At 61.9% G+C, this 20,118-nt stretch overlaps 2 protein-coding genes and 1 long non-coding RNA gene across 6 annotated transcripts; 1 reads left to right on the forward strand and 2 right to left on the reverse strand.

Annotated features, from left to right (window-relative positions):
* Positions 1-952: 952 nt before the first annotated feature.
* LOC100144429 (tryptase-2) lies at positions 953-3,854 on the reverse strand. 2 transcript variants are annotated; one of them, XM_042239691.2, is made up of 6 exons: positions 3,787-3,854; positions 2,389-2,443; positions 2,107-2,278; positions 1,732-1,997; positions 1,444-1,607; positions 953-1,371 (listed from the first exon to the last, which is right to left on the reverse strand). In XM_042239691.2, exons 2-6 carry the CDS (start codon positions 2,441-2,443, stop codon positions 1,207-1,209), a joined length of 822 nt encoding a protein of 273 aa, XP_042095625.1. In that variant the 5' UTR covers positions 3,787-3,854; the 3' UTR covers positions 953-1,206.
* A 3,951-nt stretch (positions 3,855-7,805) lies between these two features.
* On the forward strand, positions 7,806-9,651 carry TPSB2 (tryptase beta 2). The gene is given in 6 exon segments (NM_001009412.1): positions 7,806-7,827; positions 8,263-8,317; positions 8,427-8,598; positions 8,708-8,973; positions 9,097-9,260; positions 9,333-9,651. Coding segments are annotated over 5 exon segments (822 nt in total). The 5' UTR covers positions 7,806-7,827; the 3' UTR covers positions 9,498-9,651.
* A 1,400-nt stretch (positions 9,652-11,051) lies between these two features.
* Positions 11,052-19,438, reverse strand: LOC132658606 (uncharacterized). 3 transcript variants are annotated; one of them, XR_009598466.1, is made up of 5 exons: positions 18,233-19,438; positions 16,695-16,789; positions 15,930-16,088; positions 14,509-15,226; positions 11,052-13,789 (listed from the first exon to the last, which is right to left on the reverse strand). It is a non-coding gene; the product is annotated as an uncharacterized LOC132658606 (long non-coding RNA). The 3 variants fall into 3 exon arrangements; XR_009598465.1 differs by having other exon boundaries at positions 11,052-14,351; XR_009598464.1 differs by having other exon boundaries at positions 11,052-15,226.
* Positions 19,439-20,118: the final 680 nt, after the last annotated feature.

Genomic DNA, 20,118 nt, shown 5'->3' on the forward strand with positions numbered 1-20,118 from the left:
GAGGTGCCATCTGGGACTTACCTGGCTGAGGCTGGGACCTATTTGCTCTGACCCAGGTGGGCAGCGAGTCTCCAGTATGAGGGACCTTGGGCCGCAGCCGGCCTCTCCCCGACTCTCACACCTGCCTGGCCCCGCCCACCTGGCCCCGCCCAGCGCCCAGAGGCGGTAGGGGCTCCTTCTGGTGGAGACTCGAAGAACTGCAGGACTCCAGAGAGCAAGCAGCCTCGAAAGTTGGGCAGAGTGGGTGGGCAGAGGTGGATCTGGGGTGCTAGGATCTGTGATCCTCCTGCCTATGATGTTGGCCTCGGTTTCCACAATGAGAAGACGCTGAGCTGGGTCGGACCCAAGGCTGCTGCAGTAGTTCTTGCCCCAGGCCCCGGCAGAGGCCCCTACTCTCTGTGCCAAGGACAGGTCGTGGGTCAACGGTTAGAGAACAGGACGGCGGGACAGTTGACCAGGCTGTGTGCAGAAGCAGGGACGTGGACCGAAGTCCTCACCCAGCTCACCTGGGTGACGTATTGGCCCCTGGGGAACAAAGGTTCTCCAGGTCACCTTGGGGAGGGGTGGGGACCAGGGTGCGAGGGAGTCCTCATCCTCCGCCGAGAGTCTGGGGTCACCTGGCAGGCTGGGTAGTCCGGATTGTTAGGACAGGGCCCTGGGGCGGGGACAGGCTATAGGGGATGATAATCTGATTCTTGACTCAATGCTGGATACCTGGGGCCCCGAGAATAATCTCAGTGACTGTTGCTTTACCTGTTCTGAAGGCACTTTTTACCTCACCAAAAAGACAAGCCAGTGTGCAGACAGTGGCCCTGGGCTCGAGGGGCAGGACGGGGCCACCCCCAAGCCCAGAGGTGGGGGACCCACAGAGATGGTGGCTGCACCCAGCCGGGCCCTGGGGCCCTCCCCTCCCTCGGTGACACCTGCAGCCAGAGACAGGCAGGACCACATCTGCTCTCCACGCTCTTTAATGTGTCCGCAGCCCCTGCCGGTGCCCTGAGCTGAGCAGGGAGGGGGCTGGGGCAGGGGCTCAGGGCAGGGAGGGGTCAGCAGAGAAGGGTCAGCTGGGAGGGGGGTCATCGGGGGTGGGAATTGGGGCAGGCAGCTAGGGAAGGTGGGGGAAGGTCCTTCCTCAGCCGGAAGCAGTGGGGAGGGGACAGAGGGGGCCGGCTCCTCCGCTGACTCGGGGCAGCCTGGGGACCAGGCTCAGGGCTCCTGGGGGACGTACTGGTGGATCCAGTCCAGGTAGGAGGTGATGCGGGTGTAGATGCCGGGCCGGTTGGGCTTCGCGCAGCCGTCGCCCCAGCTGACCACACCTGCCTGCAGCCAGGTGCCGTTCACCTTGCAGACCAGGGGCCCTCCAGAGTCGCCCTGCGGGGTGGGGTGGGGGGGTTAGTGTGGCTGCAAAGCCAGGCAGTGGGGGCTGCGGGTTCGCTGACCCACCTGGCAGGAGTCCCTCCCGCCGTCCCCAGCACACAAGTTATCCTCCTGCACGATGGGTACGCTGTAGTCCGTGGACAGGCCAGAGTGGTACTTCCAGTCACAGACACTGTTCTCCACGATGGGCACCTTCACCTGCTTCAGGGGGTATGGGGGCGGCAGGGGCCCTGGGGGGAAGGGGCGGAGGGAGGCAGTATCAGGGGGAAGCACGCGGTGGGGACCCTGGACCCCAGAGGAAACACCAGAGCCTGGAGCCTGGCCCCACCTCATCCTGGGGTCCCCGACACTCACTTCCATTGTCCACGTCGCCCCAGCCCGTCACCCAGCACTGTGACTCTGGGGGGAAGGTCTCCGATGCAGGGGGCAGGGTGACCGGCTGTACGTGGCGGGAGATGCTCACGGGCTCCTCCAGCTGCAGCAGGGCGATGTCCGCCCCATTCTCAACCATGTAGTAGTGGGGGTGGGGGATGACCCTGCTGATGGGCAGCAGCCGGTCCTGGTAGTACAGGTGCTGCTCCCGCAGCTGCACCCTGAAGTCTGAGGGCTCCTGGAGTTCCCTGAGGACAGAGACGGGCCCCCTACTCAGAGCTGAGCCACCCTCGGGACACCCAGGAGCCTGGGTGGAGCCCCGGGCGCACCCCACCCGCAGGCCCCCTGGAGACTCACGGTCCGATGCAGTGGGCTGCGGTCAGCACCCACTGGGGGTGGATCAGGGAGCCCCCGCAGTGGTGCTTCCAGTACTGGTCTCTGACTCTCAGGCTCACCTGCCAGGGCCACCTGCTCCCAGGGGCCTCCTTCCCCCCGATGATGCCCGAGCGCTGCAGGGCCTGGCCTGGGGCTGGAGCAGGAAGCCTTCAACCCTGGGCTCCTCTGAACCCACCACCCGCCCCTGGGCTTGTGGGGGTGAGGGAGGGCAAAGACCCCCACGAGCCCGGGGTCAGGACTCACCAGGGGCTGCGGAGACCAGGCTCAGCAGGAGGGCCAGCGCCAGCAGATGGAGCATCTGGAAGGAGCAGGGAGGGGTCTGGGGGTGCGAGTCTGGGGGTGTGCAGTCTGGGAGTATGGCGTCTGCAGAGAGGGGTCTTGGAGTGTGTTGTCTGGGGAAATGGGGTGTGGGGTCTGGGTGCGGGGTCTGGGGGTGAGGTGTCTAGGGTCTGGGGTCTGGGGTGTGGGGTCTGGGGTCGGGGATGCGGGGTAGGGTGTGGGGTCTGGGGTGTGGGGTTGGGTGGCATTCGGCCCTTGATCAGGGGGTCTGTCCAGGCGGGGGTCTGGGGCCTCAGTGCTCGGCCACCCGGCTGCACAGTGACACCCGGTGTCACGGTCCTGCTGGGGGGCTCACCTTGGCAGGTCCAGGCTGCTCTTGCCCAGCCCGTTCTCTCTGCCCCTTTATCCTCACAGACAACAACAGGGTCAGAGGAGGGGGCAGGTCCTCCAATCCAGGGGAGTGGGGGAGGAAGTGGATGACTCAGACCAGAGTGAGTCCATCTGGTCAGGAAGGGGCCCTGCCTCCCCCGTCCACACCAACAGACCCGATTCCTCCATGTGGTCCCATATCCATCTCTGGCTGTTATCTGAGAAGTTAACTCTACCATCAGGGGAGCCTCGTTATCTGAGGATCTGAGTGCCATCGCAGAGGGACAGGTCACGGGATGTGATGGGGAGGGGACAGGAGAGGCCAGAGCCACCTTCCCTGGACACTCCCCCACCAGGCCCAGCACCTCTGTCCCCCGCCTGCAGGCCGGGTGAGCCCCATCCCTGTCCACCCACTCCGCCTCCTCACTCTCCCCTGGGCCTGCTGGTCACCCGGTTCTGCAGCCCATCTGCCCTCCTCACCTCACGGCCTCCTGACCCCTGCCTTCCCCTCCCTACCATCCATGTGGTACCTCCTGTCCTGCCCCCACCCTGCTGGGACACCAACCTGGCTCTGGGGCCCTCTTGTCCCTGGCTGGCTTTCTTGAAAACCCTAGGGTTGTATTCAGCTGGATTTCTCAGGTGAGCACCCCTCAAAACAGGCAGGGGCTGCCTGGGCCCCATCTCAGGCGTCCCTCCAGCCGACCCTGGTCACTGATTCTCCTGCCCCCACACCAGGCCTCCTGGGCCCTGGGAGGGGTGGCCTGGGCCCCAGTTCTCCCAACCGCAGTGCCTCCCCCAAGGCCACCTTCCTAGGTGTGTAGTCCCCATGGGCTCAGAGCGTAGGTAGAGCCTCTAACGTCCTGATTTGTCAGCTGATCAAACAAGGAGCGGGCTCTGGGCCCAGGGTTGGCAGGGAGGAGACAAGTCTGCCCCCCACTGCCTCTGTCCCCCTCCACCGTGGATCATCAAGCAGCTCCCTACCCAACCCCGTACCTCAGCTCCCCCACACCTAAGAGGGGGCCGTGGTCTCGAGCTTTCCAGAGGAACCGCAGCCTGTGCTTAGGAGCTGAGCAGGGGGCTGGGGCAGGAAGGAGGGGCAGGAAAGTCCCGGCCCCTCCCAGGGGCCTAATCAGCTCAGTCATCAGGCCCTGGCCAGGCAGAGGACGGTTAGGAAGGGGCTGCCCCAGGCTGGACAGCTGGGGCTGTGCCCATCTGATCTGCGGTGGGGCCCACGGGACCCGGGGACGGGTGGGCACAGAGACGCCAGTCACAGGGCTGAGCTGGGCCTCAAACCCTATTCTGTATTTCTTTTTTTTTAATGTAATTTTTTAGAACGGGTTTAGATTTGCATAAAACTCTCCAAAGCAGTGCAGACGCACCCGTGAACTCCAGTGACGGTGACACTCAGGCTCCCGGGTGCTCCCAGGGACACAGCTAGGGGATTGCACGGGGTCTCACACGTGAGCACACACAGGCACACATGGGCTGGCATGTGAACACAGACATGTACACACGTGCACAAGGGATCACACACATGTACACACGGGCTGATGCGTGCGCACACACACGGGCTCTCACTCCCTGTATTTGCTGAACTGTACAGTTCAGTGTCTACACTGAAGCCATCAGTCTTCCCCAACCCCAGCTCCACACCTCAGGGTTTACTGCAGCCCCGTCTCCTATCTCCTGCCTTCTCCGGTGGGTAAAACCCGGTTCTGCCCCTAATCCAGCGACGTATTTGGTCAATGCCCACGTGTCCATTACCCTCCCATCTCCATTAGCCTTGCCTGAACACAAGCCCTTTTGCTCCGGCTGGCACCCTCCTCTCTTCTGCAACACTGACCCCTTCTCGAGCGAGCGCCCGCCCAGCTGCGCAGCGCAGAGGGACACGGGGAGGCAGTGGGCAGAGCCTGGGGTGTCCCTGCATTTCAAAGGGTGAGGGGCAGCGGCTCCTCTCCGCACTTTCCTGATGAGGAAGAAGGTGCCTCACCTTTGAGGAAGCGTCTACACAAGCTGCTGCCCCTTTAATCAGTTGGGTGTCGTCTGAGGGGTTGTAAGCCTCCTGCTCTCCCCGCTGTACCTGGCTCTTGCCTCACAGATATCCTTCTCAGGGGGTGGGTTACACTTTCACTTTCTTAATGGTGTCCCTCAGAGTGTAAGTTTTCAATTTGGCGAGGTCCAGTTTCTTCTGACTCAGAAACTCACCAGCTCTTCTGTTTCTCGTGGAGGTTTCCGAGTCTTCTCGCCTTCCTCCAGGTCAGGGTTTCCCGCTATAGTTTCTCTCCCGTGTTTTACAGTCTTATCGTCTACACTGAGGCCTAGGGTCCCCTGTGAACAGTTTCTCTGTGTGCTACAGGGTGAGCACCAAGGCTCACCTCTCTTCCCACACAGATGACACAGTTGTTCCAGAAACACGTGCTAGGAAGGTCCCCCTCTCCATCTCCTGAAAATAGGGGACTGTTTCTGAGTCTCTTTCCAGGCTACTGCCCTAACACTCTGGACATCACCCTGCACTGATAACACCCTCTCACGGCTGCTGCGGGGGTCTGGCGTTCCGTGTGTGACTCTGCAGCACAGGGATGCTGCCCCCTTCCCCCTGTAGAGCTCCCCCTGATCCTAGCCTCCCCCGCTGCCCTGCAGACCACCAGCCAGGACGACCAGACCCAGAGGGCAGCTGCTATCGGCTGGCTGGACATGCTGCGTCCCCGGGACACCAGGGAGGTCGGGCAGGTGAGCCCAGGCTCGGAAAGTAGAGGATGAGGACTCCCCGGCTCTCTGGCCTCCTGGGCCTACACCATTCTGCCCACAGGACAACCTAGTGGACCTCTGGTCAGCTAGTACCTGACTGTAGGTGAGCTGGGTGAGGGCTGTGGCTGTCCTGACTGGCCCACATCACAGGCTCTCCAGGCTTCCTGCTCTCTGACCCTCGACCCGTGACCCCTCCCTGGCAGGGAGAGCACAGGCCATAGGCTGGGCCTGGGGCAAGAAGCACTGGGTCCAGTCCACCTCAGCGTTTCTTCCTTGTGGGAACTGAGGCCACGGTCACAGGCAGGAGAGTCCGCAGACCTCAGTGCCCCAGGTCCAGCTGTGCTCCCCACACCCTCCTTGGAGGTCCCAGCCCAGAGCCACAGCTGCAGCCAGACCGCCACTCTGAGACCACGACCTGGTGGGCAGGTCAGGGATGGCCAGTCAGCTGGTCCCTCCTGACACACACTCCCCAACTCCGATCTGCTCCACACTGCCCCGGTCACTCCCAAAGACCACCCCCGGAGAGACCTGCCCCCAGGTCCATCTTCCCCAGGGCAGCAGGCCTCTCACCCGGGGTGGCCCAGCCCCACTTTCTCTGCATCACCCTGTCCTTAGCAGACTGAGGCTCTTGGGGCATCCCCCAGGCTCCTCCCTGGGAGTCCTCCTCCTGTCCTTTCTCACTTCAGGTCCCACTCAGGCCAGTGGCTTGCGATGCCTGGGGAGGCAGGACCCCCATCCCTGGCCCCAAAGACCACAGCCTCAGACAGAGACTTCCCCTGGGGCTACCCTGGGGGCTGAATGCACTGACCAGCTTCACTCATCACTTACTCATTCTGCAGTGGGGAATCCACAGAAAGCTCAAGAGGCCACTGGTTTAGGGCTGTTGAGGACAGGACACCATCGGCCGACAGCATCTCTTCCCCAGCCGGTGGGACACGTGGGATGCATCCTCACAACACTGGGAAATGCATCTCAGAACCTTGCAAACTGGACCCCCAACGTGATCGCCCAATTTATACCGCATTTTCATTAACTAGGTAGAATCTTTCTAGGTTACATTTCTTCAACGAATTATTTATTTATTTGGTTATTACTGATTTTGTGCAAGGGGCTTAAACTTATTGCTGAGTTTCAAGAGGAGGAGGTGGTCTTTATGAACTAAGGATACTCAATTGAGAGGGTCTTCGGGAGGACTCACGTGGGGTCTGTCCACACCTTCCTATCACCTAGCCCCGCCCACATCCCAGGCCTGACCAGGTATTGGTCCAATGTTAGCCAATCAGAATGAGCACATGCTTAAGCTGCTGATTGGCCCTCTTCCCAGGGCTAAGCCAATCAGAGCTTCCTTTGGAGGTAAGGCTCTCTGGAGCTCCCTAAGCCTTGTCTGGTCCCCTAGCAGGCTCTGGGCACCAGAATGTCACTGTTGTCCCTGTTTCCCCCGCTCCCCGCGCCCCGCCCCGACCGTGGGCTGCTAGAGTTCCATCTCCATCAACCTGCTGCATGGGCCCGGATGCAGCACCTGGAGGCCAGAGGATGAATTGTTGATAGAATAAGTGACCAGGGTCGGCTGGAGGGACGCCTGAGATGGGGCCTGGGCAGCCTGTCTTCCTGCCTGCCTCCAGGAGTGCCAACCCCCAGAAATCCAGCTGAGTACACCTCTAGGGTGTTCAAGAGAGCTAGCCAGGGACAGGAGGGTCCCAGAGCCAGGCTGGTGTCCCAGCAGGGTGGGGGCAGGACAGGAGGTACCACATGGATGGTAGGGAGGGGGAGGCAGGGGTCAGGAGGCCGTGAGGTGAGGAGGGCAGATGGGCTGCAGAACCGGGTGACCAGCAGGCCCAGGGGAGAGTGAGGAGGCGGAGTGGGTGGACAGGGATGGGGCTCACCCGGCCTGCAGGCGGGGGACAGGGGTGCTGGGCCTGGTGGGGGAGTGTCCAGGGAAGGTGGCTCTGGCCTCTCCTGTCCCCTCCCCATCACATCCCGTGATCTGTCCCTCTGCGATGGCACTCAGATCCTCAGATAACGAGGCTCCCCTGATGGTAGAGTTAACTTCTCAGATAACAGCCAGAGATGGATATGGGACCACATGGAGGAATCGGGTCTGTTGGTGTGGACGGGGGTGGCAGGGCCCCTTCCTGACCAGATGGACTCACTCTGGTCTGAGTCATCCACTTCCTCCCCCACTCCCCTGGATTGGAGGACCTGCCCTCTCCTCTGACCCTGTTGTTGTCTGTGAGGATAAAGGGGCAGAGAGAGCAGGCTGGGCAAGAGCAGCCTGGACCTGCCAAGGTGAGCCCCCCAGCAGGACCCTGACACCGGGTGTCACTGTGCAGCCGGGTGGCCGAGCACTGAGGCCCCAGACCCCCGCCTGGACAGACCCCCTGATCAAGGGCCGAATGCCACCGGACCCCAGACCTCAGACCCCACACCCTACACCCCACACCCCGACCCCAGACCCCAGACCCCACACCCTACACCCCACACCCCCAGACCCCAGACCCCACCCTGCACCCCCAGACCCCCGACCCCAGATTCCAGACCCCAGAATCCAGACCCCAGTCCCTGCATCCCCAAATTCCACACCCCTAGACCCCAACCCCAGACCCCAGACCTCAGACCCCCAGACCCTGCACCCCCAAATTCCACACCCCTAGACCCCAACCCCAGACCCCAGACTGCAAACCCCCAGACTCTCACCCCCAGACCCCTCCCTGCTCCTTCCAGATGCTCCATCTGCTGGCGCTGGCCCTCCTGCTGAGCCTGGTCTCCGCAGCCCCTGGTGAGTCCTGACCCCGGGCCCACGGAGTCTCTGCCCTCCCCCACCCCCACAAGCCCAGGGGCGGGTGGTGGGTTCAGAGGAGCCCAGGGTTGAAGGCTTCCTGCTCCAGCCCCAGGCCAGGCCCTGCAGCGCGCAGGCATCATCGGGGGACAGGAGGCCCCTGGGAGCAGGTGGCCCTGGCAGGTGAGCCTGAGAGTCAGAGACCAGTACTGGAAGCACCACTGCGGGGGCTCCCTGATCCACCCCCAGTGGGTGCTGACCGCAGCCCACTGCATCGGACCGTGAGTCTCCAGGGGGCCTGCGGGTGGGGTGCGCCCGGGGCTCCACCCAGGCTCCTGGGTGTCCCGAGGGTGGCTCAGCTCTGAGTAGGGGGCCCGTCTCTGTCCTCAGGGAACTCCAGGAGCCCTCAGACTTCAGGGTGCAGCTGCGGGAGCAGCACCTGTACTACCAGGACCGGCTGCTGCCCATCAGCAGGGTCATCCCCCACCCCCACTACTACATGGTTGAGAATGGGGCGGACATCGCCCTGCTGCAGCTGGAGGAGCCCGTGAGCATCTCCTGCCATGTCCGGCCGGTCACCCTGCCCCCTGCATCGGAGACCTTCCCCCCAGGGTCACAGTGCTGGGTGACGGGCTGGGGCGACGTGGACAATGGAAGTGAGTGTCGGGGACCCCAGGATGAGGTGGGGCCAGGCTCCAGGCTCTGGTGTTTCCTCTGGGGTCCAGGGTCCCCACCGCGTGCTTCCCCCTGATACTGCCTCCCTCCGCCCCCTCCCCCAGGGCCCCTGCCGCCCCCATACCCCCTGAGGCAGGTGAAGGTGCCCATCGTGGAGAACAGTGTCTGTGACTGGAAGTACCACTCTGGCCTGTCCACGGACTACAGCGTACCCATCGTGCAGGAGGATAACTTGTGTGCTGGGGACGGCGGGAGGGACTCCTGCCAGGTGGGTCAGCGAACCCGCAGCCCCCACCGCCTGGCTTTGCAGCCACACTAACTCCCCCACCCCACCCCGCAGGGTGACTCTGGAGGGCCCCTGGTCTGCAAGGTGAACGGCACCTGGCTGCAGGCAGGTGTGGTCAGCTGGGGCGACGGCTGCGCAAACCCCGACTATCCTGGCGTCTACACCCGCATCACCTCCTACCTGGACTGGATCCACCAGTACGTCCCCCAGGAGCCCTGAGCCTGGTCCCCAGGCTGCCCCGAGTCAGCGGAGGAGCCGGCCCCCTCTGTCCCCTCCCCACTGCCTCCGGCCAAGGAGGGACCTTCTCCCACCTTCCCCGGCCCCCTGCCCCAAGCCTACCCCCGATGACACTCATTAAAGAGCATGGAGAGCAGACGTGGTCCTGCCTGTCTCTGGCTGCGGGTGTCACCGAGGGAGGGGAGGGCCCCTGGGCCCAGCTGGGTGCAGCCACCATCTCTGTGGGTCCCCCACCCCTGGGCACCCACCTGGCTGTGGGGGTGGTCCCGCCCTGCCCCTCGAGCCCCTCTTCTCTGCACCCTGGCTCATGCCGTAGAGCACACGTCTCCTGTGGGGCAGAGTGTCCGCTGCTCTTGTGGGGTAGCCCCCAGGGGACCACCCCCGCAACTGTCCCGGCTCATCTCAGAGACACGCCTGGGCCCCTGCCTCCCAACTGTGTTCACTGGGACTCTGCTCCTGCTTATGCCCAGGCTGCTCTTGCTGTCTGGAGAAGGCGATGGCGCCCCACTCCAGTGCTCTTGCCTGGAGAATCCCAGGGATGGAGGAGCCTGGTGGGCTGCAGTCCATGGGGTCGCACAGAGCCGGACACGCCTGAAGCGCCTTAGCAGCAGCAGCAGCTCTTGCTGTCAGCGTCCCAGCGCTGTCTCCTCATTGGCTGTTGTGTCTGGAGCAGGTTCCCTGGAACCCCATGGCAACACTAAACCATCTCTAGAAAGGCTGGTCCCCTGTCTCCTCCCACCTGTGGCTATGACAGCGCTCCCCTCATCAGTGTGGCCCCTGAACCTTCTCCTGGCCCAGCGGTGCCCTTCCTGGTTACACCCTACTTTACCCTTGCTGATTCAGCAAGAACCCTGCCCTTAGTACCTGATCACCCTTGATATCTGATCAGAACCCTCACTCCCCACCCAAGGTTTCATCTCCCTGGGCTGTGTCAGGAGCCTCTTTAGGTTGGTTTAGCCAGAATTCCCCCAGACATGCTGTCTCTGCTTAGAAATGCTCCATCATCCATCCACCCCTTGCTCCTTGACCCTCAATCCCCGCTTGCTTCCTTCTGAGTGGAGCCCAGTCTGTTCTGGGGTTTCTGGTCCCTTGTTGCTCTGGTTTTCTTTGAATCCAACACCTTGACACAATGTGAGACATACCCTGGAAACAAACCTGAGACCTAATCTAACATGTCGTTGACGTGCAATAATGTGAACATGGTGCAAGCTACATAGTTTGTGATACACAAGATGTAAACAAGATGTATCATATACTACACAGTGAGGCTTGCCCACAGTGTGAGGGGGTTTGCCTTAGGGCAGCTCTGCGCTTAGGTGGTGCTAGTGGTAAAGAATCTGCCCGCCGATGCAGAACGTAAAGATCCCCTGGAGGAGGGCATGGCACCCCACTCCAGTATTCCTGCCTGGAGAATCCCATGGGCAGAGGAGCCTGGTGGGCTGCAGTCTGTGGGGTCACAGAGGGTCGGACACAACTGGAGCCACTTAGCACACACACACGCATACTGTGTCGAGGGAGTAAACGCATAATCAATACTCAATATTTTACATTATTGTAAAGAGTAGCATCCTTTGGCGGCTTCATTTTGTAGATTGCATTTATCTCATTGCTGGGGTGTGGGGTTTGCCTTAGGGCACTTCTGCGTTTCCCCGGCAGGGAGGCTTGTAGTCCTTAGGTTCTTCCCATCATTTTGAGGTTTTTCGACGAAATGACTGCATTAGCACTTTCGCAGTTGCTGAAAATTCTTCTTGCTGGCTTTGTAGAGTTGAAGGTGTTTGTGTCACAGATGGAAGGTTTGAACTGATACACGTGCACACGCCTGTGTATGCTCACACGTGCGGACACACTTTGACATTAATCCCCTAGGACCGATTTCCGCATCAAGTGAGGTTCCAGAACCACGGAGGCAAGACTGCCTTTGCGTTTCCCAGTCCTTTCCTGCCCTGCCAACCCCGAGCCCTGCAGCTCCGCCAAGCCTGGGGGGCGGAGGGGCACTGGGGTCCACCTTGCAGAGCCCCGGAGGTCAGGCCCTGGTCTGCAGCCAGACTCTCAACTTCTGACTCTGGCTTGAAGCCATACACTGGAGGAGGGGACGAGGCTGCTCATTCTCCATCTTAGTCTCAAATCATTTTTAATCATAAATGTAGCATGTACATGTCTCAGCTCCCCCACACCTAAGAAGGGGCCGCTGACCTCAAGGATCTCGGAGGACCCACAGCCTGCAGTTAGGAGCTGGGCAGGGGGCTGGGGCAGGAAAGTGGGCAGGAAAGTCCCAGCCCCTCCCAGGGGCCTAATCAGCTAAGTCATCAGGCCCTGGCCGGACAGAGGACAGTTAGGAAGAAGCTTCCCCAGGCCGGGTAGCTGGGGCTGTGCCAATCTGATCTGTGGTGGGGCCCACGGGACCCAGAGACGCCAGTCACAGGGCCTGAGCTGTCTCCATGGGGCTCAGTCTGGGCCTCAAAATGACACCCTCCTGAGGAACCCCAAAGACTAGGGTCCTGGAGGATAGAGGAGGGGAGACAGTGTGCCTGGCAGGAACCAGGGAGGGCTTCCTGGAGGGGGTGGCACTGGCTCCAATCCCTGCCCAGTTGGGGAGAAAAGTCTTTGCAGCCAAGATGCTTGGGGTCTGACCTAGCCCTGCTTAGTTGGCCACTTGCTGCCACGTGACAGTGTCCACATGGGGACAAAGGGAGATAACAGGTCCTCCCTGCCTCCCTGCAGGAGGAGGGAGCTCCCCAGGCCACACAGCAGACAGCAGAGACGTGGGCTCTCAGGGCCTTTTTCCAGGGATGGGACGCCAAGGGCAGGCCAGCTGTGCAGCTGCAGGAATCCAGGCTCTCCTCTACAGGTTTTAGGTTTGCTAGGGGATGGGGTCCTGGCAGGCTTTTGACAATGACCCTGGACCCCTCCAGTGAGGAGACAGGGCTTCCCAGGCCGGGACAGGCCGCAGCAGCAGAGCCTGCCCTCTACACAGGCGGCTTCTGAGACGCGGACAGGAAGCAGGGTTCCACCAGGCAACTCCAGGGCCACAAGATGCCCTCCAGGCCCCTTCTGGCCGGGTCTGCACCCAGAAGCTGGGGCCCTGCCTGCTACACCCCCTCTCCGGACAGAGGAAAGTCTCCTCGGACCCTCTTCCTAGCCGGGGCGTGGTCGGAGGACAGGCAGAGGGAGGGGCTGGGAGCGCCTTCCCACCTGGGCTCCCTGGACCCAGTCTGCGCCAGGAGCCACTCAGGGCCACCCCTTCCTTTGCCGACAGCCAGGAGGGAGGGCCTGGGGTGTGGACGCAGGTGTGCTGGGCTCTCTGCTCCTTTCTCGTGGCTGGACAGTGAGACTTGGACCTGGAGTCACATCACCGCTCACACCCTGCAACCTGGATGGGCCAAGCCATTTGGTTTCGGTGAGAAAATCCCTGGATGGGGGAACAAGGCGGGGGCCACGGTGAGGGTCAGGCCCGCTTCCCTACCACCCAGCCGTGCCTGTGCTGGAGGTTGTGGGCTCACTCTGTGGGTGTCCCTGTGCAGAGAAGAGCCAGACTCACGGAGAGACTCGAAAAGAATGAAAAAGTCATTACCTGCCTTTTACGTAGACGCTGCCAGGTATGTAGCCTTCCAAGACCAGGATGAGCCCCAGGCCACTGCTCTGAGAGCAAACACCATCCACAGCCTGCCCCGCCTCCCGCCACAGATACCCCCAAACCAGGGGCACAAAGCCCCCCCGGGGATGTCCGCTTAGGGCATGTAGTCCTGCAGCCCCCTCTGGCGTGACAGGCCAAATGAACAGGCCAGAGGAGCAGGCCACCAAGCATTTGGTGTTAGCAAGAGGGTGCTGGCCGCCCCCAGTCCCCCAGGCCCCCCAGGGCCCAGCAGCCTTGTGCTTCCCTCCTGACCCAGCTCTTTGCCTTAAACAAGTCAAGCCGCCTGCATGCCCTGGCCGTCTTCCATCCTGGTCACGTGGGGGTCAGGGTGGAGTGCAGGACAGGCGGGGACAGGCAGGGACAGGCGGGACAGTGAGGCAGAGCAGGGAAAGGCTGCACAGAAAGGGGCAGCTCGGAGGAGATGACGGGAGAAGGGCAGGCCATGCCCCAGCGAGGGGTCAGCCCCCGCGCAGGTGTCTCGGCAGGAGGCCGTGGCACGGATCCAGGGCTGGCAGGCGGAGACCCTGGCACACACGCCCGGGTGGCTGGGCTCAGCACAGACTCCACTGAAGCTCACCACTGCCGCCTGCACCCAGTGCTGGTCCTGAAGCGGGCAGACCAGGGAACCTCCAGAGTCACCCTGGTAGAAGCAAGAAGAGCAGACAGGTCCCGGGGCTCTCGGGCTGAGGCTGACTTCAGGGAGCACAGGGACAGAGAGGGGCTGGATGCCGGGGCAGGGGAGCAGGGCACACAAGGCAAGCTCTTTGGGGCTCCAGGTGTCCAGGCAGGAGCTTCATCCTTGATCTGTCCTGTTGGCAGCCCTGCATATCAGCTCTATCTGCCTCTTTTTTTTTTTTTTTTTTTTGAGGCCTCTGAGGCTCAGAGAGATTAAGCAACTCCCTAAAGGTCACACAGCTAGGTTACAGCATCGCTGAGATTCAGTCACTTTATTATTATTCCAAGCCTGGATGCTTCCCCTGATGCACGCTGCCTCCCTTATAAGTCACATGGCCTCTCTGAGCCTGGATTCCGACCCTCTGCATCTTTGCACCATCCTCTCACCTCCCTGCAGCAACCAGAGCCCGAGTTCTCTGGCTTTTTATTGTCAGGTTGACTCCAGACTCATTCTTGTAACAAGCATCCGTCGAGCTCCAGCTGCTCCAGACACTATTCCACCTCGGGGGCAAGACAAAGCCCTCCACCTAGTAGAGCAAGATGGTGATATCTCTCCCCTGCTCCGAGTCCAGGACCCAGCCTGCCTCTCAGGGTCACTTAGGATAAAAGGGGACCTGGGGAGCCTGGCTAAGCATGGAGCAGGCATGTCACAGACTCCCTGTGAATGGGGCTCTGCTTCCTCACCTCACTGTGCTGAGCAGGAAACAGGCCTGGAGGGGTCCGGTGGCTCCCAGGCCCCGTGGAGGACCAGGGCAGGAGTGCCAATGAGGGTCTGAGCTTGCAGAAGCCCTTCCAGCCCTGAAGTGGCCAGCACCCAGCATCTCCTTGGTGATGGGCTCCAGGCAGGAGAGCCTGCGGCAGCTCTGCAGGCTGGCGATGTGCACATCCACCTCCTGAAGCCTGTGGGGCTCCAGCAGGGCCACTGAAGGGGAGGGGCATCAGGGAGGGAGGAGGGGCCCGCCCGTGGATGGGAAGTGCGGCCGTGCCTGCCCTCGGGGGTGAGCCCCGCCCCACACGGTGAGGCAGATGCCTGACCCAAGCGGGCATCGAGGTGAGCGGTGTGCAGCACCAGGCACTCGGGGACAGAGATGCGCAGAGAGGCCATGAGTCACCCATGCACGCGGCCTACTCCACCTCGGGGCCGCCCCCTCCGCCCCTGCCCCCTCACCCACCATCCTGCCTGATGTCCCCCAAGCCAGTCAGCCAGCAGAGGGTGCCCGATGGGAAGGAGGAGCCCGCCGAGGCCAGAGCGATGGGCCTGATGGTTTGGGAGACGGGCACAGCCAAGCCAGCTTCAGCAGACGCATTCTCGTTGAAGGAGGGGTGTCGGATGATGCAGAGAACGGCCACGGAGACAGCTGGGGGGCTGGTGTGGAGGACAGATGCTCCCAGGCTCACAGAGCTGTGCGGAAAGCAGAGGCAGGTGATGGGGCATGAGGAGGAAGAGTCTGGTGGCACTGGCACCATCGGAACTGGCTTCTGGGGGTGAGGGCCATGCGCTTGGGGGCTTCTTTCAGACCCTCTCTGCTCAGCCCTGGCCCACGGGGCTGGCCACATCTGGGTGGGGACAAAGACTCCAGGGTCCACTCCAGCCGTGGAGTTAGATGATCCATCTTTGTGCAGAGCCCCGCATGAGGCAGGGCCTTGCTGCTGGGGGTAGAAAGGACTGGACCCCACTATTCCCAGGCCAGGCGGACAGCGAGGCAAGCGGTGCCCAGACAGCAGAGGCCGAGGCTGGCGGCGGGCGGCAGACAGGTTCTGTGCCAGGAGGCAGGCAGGCGGCCGGCCGGAGCTCAGGGGCTCCAGGTGCAGCTGCGGGGTGGGTGGTGGCGGATGGCTCCCTCCTAGTGTTTGAGGACAGCTGAGCAGAGCCCTCTGGCAGGTAAGACACTGACCTGAGACGGGTCAGGACGGGGTCCCCTGAGAAGTGTGCAAAAGCACACAGGCAGGAGTTCTTTTTTTATACAGACTCTCATTTTTGTTTACGTGGCTGCACTGGGCCCTAGTTGCAGCGTGTGGGATCTAGTCCCCTGACCAGGGACGGAACCCGGGGTAACGTGGGTGGAGGCACCACGCAGCCCCAGTGAGAGGGAAGCGGGACTCACCTTCAGACGCAGTGGGAGGCGGGCAGCAGCCACCGGAGGCTGATGGGGCTGCCCCTGCAGGCGTGGCGGCCCTGCTCTCTCAGGCCGACCTGCCAGGGCCGCTGTGGGGGGATGCCTCGGTGCTCCCGACGACGCGGGCCTCCGGGACAAAGCCGCTTGCTGGTCGAGAGGTGGGTGAGAATGCTCATGGTCAGCCCAGCAGCCCCCAGGTGGCCCCTCTGCAATAACAGGGCCTGGGGCAGGGCCCGAGGTGGCTCCCCTCCTGAGTAGCTCTAGACTCCTACCTGTGACCAACTGTCTGAACCACAAGCAGCCGCCCCCCGAAACTTTCCACGGTAAAGGGCTCAGTACCTCGGTTTGTGTGACTAAACTTTTCACCTGATTTTAATCAATTTAGACATAAGTGGGCCCTGTGAGTGGTGAGTGGCTCCCAGGCTGGAGACTGGGGAGGCCTCAGTCCCCCTGCTGGGACAAGAGGAGGGTCTCCTGGGTGTCGTTCTGAGGTTTCGGTGAGAAGGCCTGGGGGTGAGGACGGCTCCACCCTGTTCTGCGTCTCTGTCTGCTCCTGAGCCGGCTGAGCAGCCTCAGGGAAGGACTTCGAAAGTTATCAAAGCCACAGGACCTGAGTGTTCTCACACAGACCCAGCAGGCACAGGTGACGGCCTTCAAGAACCAGTGGGCGTGGGGGAGAAGGGCTAGCTAAGGACTTTGGGAGGGTCACGTGCACACCGCTATCTTTAGAATGGATAACCCACAAAGACCTACTGTGCAGCACAGAGAGCTCCGCTCACGTTGTGTGCCAGCCTGATCGGAAGCGGGCTTTGGGGAAGGATGGATACGTGAGTCCCTTCACTGTCCACCTGAAATTATCACAACAGTGTTAAGTGGCTACATCCCAATACAAAATGCTTCTTGGTGTTAAAATAAGATAAAATTGAAAAAAACAAAAAACAAAAAACTGGTGAGCTTGGAAGTGACCCCACACATATCTCCCGGGGATGGAGCCGGGAAGAAAAGCTAGATGATGTGAGGGCCCAGGACAGACCTCGGAGCGAGCAGGACACATGTGGCCGGAGCCCTGCCTCCCTGCTGGGGAACACCCAGCCCCAAGGAGCCGCAGCCTGCCCAGAGGGCCGAGGCCTGGGCTCTAGGGCAGCAGGATGCTTGCCTGGGCTCTCACCTCTGTCTCCCAGGAAGGAAAGCCCCAGGAGAGCCAGACAGAGCCACACCTGCAGGCAGAAGCAGGGTGACTGAGCGCCAGCACCTGGGAGGGCAGGCGCGGCCCTGACCTCTCCCTGGGGCCACCGCCCAGAATGCTGCCCAGGGCCTGGGCGCAGCCGCTCACGACCCCCTGTGGGAAAGACCAGGGGTGATGGAGAGCCTGGCCCAGAGACCCGCCGTGGGGCCACAGCACCACAGTTCCAAGAGGCCTGCACCCCTTGCCCTCCTGAGACCCCTCACCTGGAGGGACACCTGCCGAGGGCCGGCAGCAGCTCCAGGTTCTCCTTCTGCCCTGACCCCATCCGACTTGGGCTTCGGGGTGCGGGGTCCGGCAGCCGGTGGCGGCCAGGACTGATCCCGGGCGAGCCTCCCTCCCTGCCAGGCTGGGTTGTAGATTAGAAACGTGCTCCCCGCCCCCCTGCCCGCTGTTGCGTGGGCCCTGCGGCAGGCCGAGGGGGAATACAGGAGAATCCCAGGCATGCCGTGTAGAAACGCGTGACCTCAAGAGTCTGCCTGGTCTGGGCGCCAAGCGAACCGGAGGAGGAGGGTACGTTCTGGGAGCGCCTGGCCCAGGAGCCACATCCCTGCCAACTTGAGCAGGCGCCTGTGACGCAAGAGCCTCCCTCATCTCTGGGTGCCTTGGCCTTTGCTGCCCTGCCCGGACCTGCCCTTGTGGCCCTTCAGCCAAGAGTACAGTGGGCAAGACGGGGAAGGGGCCCTGTCCCTGTCCCTGGGGCCGGCCGCCTCCCACCCCTGCCAAGAGGGAGAGAGGAGGTGCAGGCTGAGGGCCATGTCTGCCAGGGCCCGCAGCTCCTCCAGGGGGCCGTGAGACCTGCTCTGGGCACCCCAGGAAAGCATGCCAACCTTTGCCCCTTCTCGCTGCTTGGGTCTTGCTCCCACCTGCCCCCACTCCCATCCTGGGGTCCAAGCGTCACTTCCATTGAGACCCTGGTGCTTTGCTCGCGTACAGGCAGCTGGGACTGGTTCCCACCCAGAGACGGACCCTGCGGGAGCCAGTTCCCCACCTGAGTGGTCCCCAGGGGAGCTAACATCTCCCCAGAGAAGAGATAGTCATGTCATACCCGGGTCACATTCACGTGGCGACTGGCTAATTCAGAGAACAGAGGCTGCCCCACAGGAGAAAGGGCGGGAGGATGGGCGTCCGGGGGTGGGTGTGACACCAAGTCACAATCATTTGACTCGGATAAATTCCCTTTGGAGCCGTGCACAGTGTCACGTGGTGAATTCTGGGGCAGGCGGGCCGAGCTGGGGGCTGTGGCTTCAAGGCAGAGCTGCCGCTGAGCTCCCTGCTGTTCTCTGCCAAGCCAGGGCGGGCACTGGTCCCAGGGCGGGCACTGGTCCCAGCTCGGCCCTCTGCCCTCAGGGCTTGGGACCCCCCCCCCCCCGGGGAAGCCATGTCATCCTGGTCAGCCCGAGCACCCCCGGGCACTCCTCATGGCTGTCAATCAAGTGGAAGCCTGGGGCCCTCTCCCTTGCCCCCTCCACCACCACCGGCATCTCCCTGCTGCCTCCTCCAGGGTCAGGGGAGCCCTGGACCCTGAAAGACTGGAACAGAAGGTCAAGGGCGGGGCCCAAGCAGTGAGTCTGGGAAGAAGAGGAGGAGGTCAGGTCCTCCAGCTGACCTAGATTGAGGCCAAGGGGCTGAGTCAGGGGAAACTCAGGATTTGCTGCCAGGTGCTCCAGGGTGCTAGGTGCCCAGAATGTCACACGGGGCCCAGGCAGAGCCCCAGCTGGGCACCCCCTGCAACTGCTGGGAGCCTCTCACCGTGCAGACGGGAGGCCGTGGGGTCCCCCTGAGGCAGGAGGGGTGGCTGTGGGGTGCAGCTGCAACAGTGGGCAGGACTGAGTGGGTCTCTCGCAGCGGGAGACAGGAAACGACCAGCGAGTGCCTGGCCGGGCATCTGGGAGGGAGTCTTAGCACGGACGGAACACCAGCATTCAGCGCCCCAGGAAGGGAGGCGTTTACTCTCCTTAATTCTGGCCAATGCACCCTTTTCTTTAATAATTAAATCAGGTGCACAATGTGTGTCTGATGGCCACACACAGGCTGAGAGTTGTTAGCATAAGATCGAGTTCAGTCATGTATAAGATGGAACGACTTCCCCAGACCCCAATAAGTGAGTACTTCTTCCATCCTCGGTCAACAAAATGTATTCCACTTGAGGATTTGGTTGTAAATCCTACAGCACCTTACAACCAACCGTTAGTTCACTTTTTTAAGTGTCAAAGAGTTTAATGATCACTTTTTATTCCCTCAGCCTGTCATCAAGACACTCAGATCACCTTGTTCTGCTGACCCCGAGGGTGATCGCCACTTAGGCCCATCGACCTCGGACCCAATTTCACCGATCAGGCTCCTGTCATCGCTGCTACAAAAATGGGCAGGTCCTCCAACTGGCACACGGCCAGCTATCTGCCCAGTTTGTTTTCAAGGACTAGGAATCAGCTGTGCCCAGTCTGAGCTCAAGCCAGTTAAAACTAATTAGGACCCAAAACACTGTAACTGGGCCCCAAACTTCATCCTCAGAGCCCTTGGGTCCCACAGGGAGAGGGGCCAGGATCCACTCTGGACAGACGCCTCATTCTGCTCAGGAAAAGCTGGCTCTTCACATGGGTCCTGAGGGGCTGGGCCGGGGCAGTCAGCTGGAGGCCAAGCAGTGTGAAGACACGGAGCTGGACACCCCTTCCCCTGGGCCCCCTGCCAGGGCTCCCTCCGCAGACCCCAGGCCCCTTCCTCCTCCAGTGTCACCTAGACACACCTCTGAACCCCAGAGACCAGCTGTCCAAGGGGACCCCCAGGACACATCCCATAAGAAACAGCTGTAGTCGTGAGAGATGCCGATGGGGACCCCATTCTCCTGGTGTGGGTGTCAGGTGGGGAGGGGTGAGGAGGGGTGGGGAGGGGTGGGGAGGGACGTGTGGACTGAGGCCACAGGGTCTCAGAGAA

The sequence above is a fragment of the Ovis aries genome, chromosome 24 (genome assembly GCF_016772045.2).
Source record: "Ovis aries strain OAR_USU_Benz2616 breed Rambouillet chromosome 24, ARS-UI_Ramb_v3.0, whole genome shotgun sequence".
NCBI classification, from domain to species: domain Eukaryota; kingdom Metazoa; phylum Chordata; class Mammalia; order Artiodactyla; family Bovidae; genus Ovis; species Ovis aries.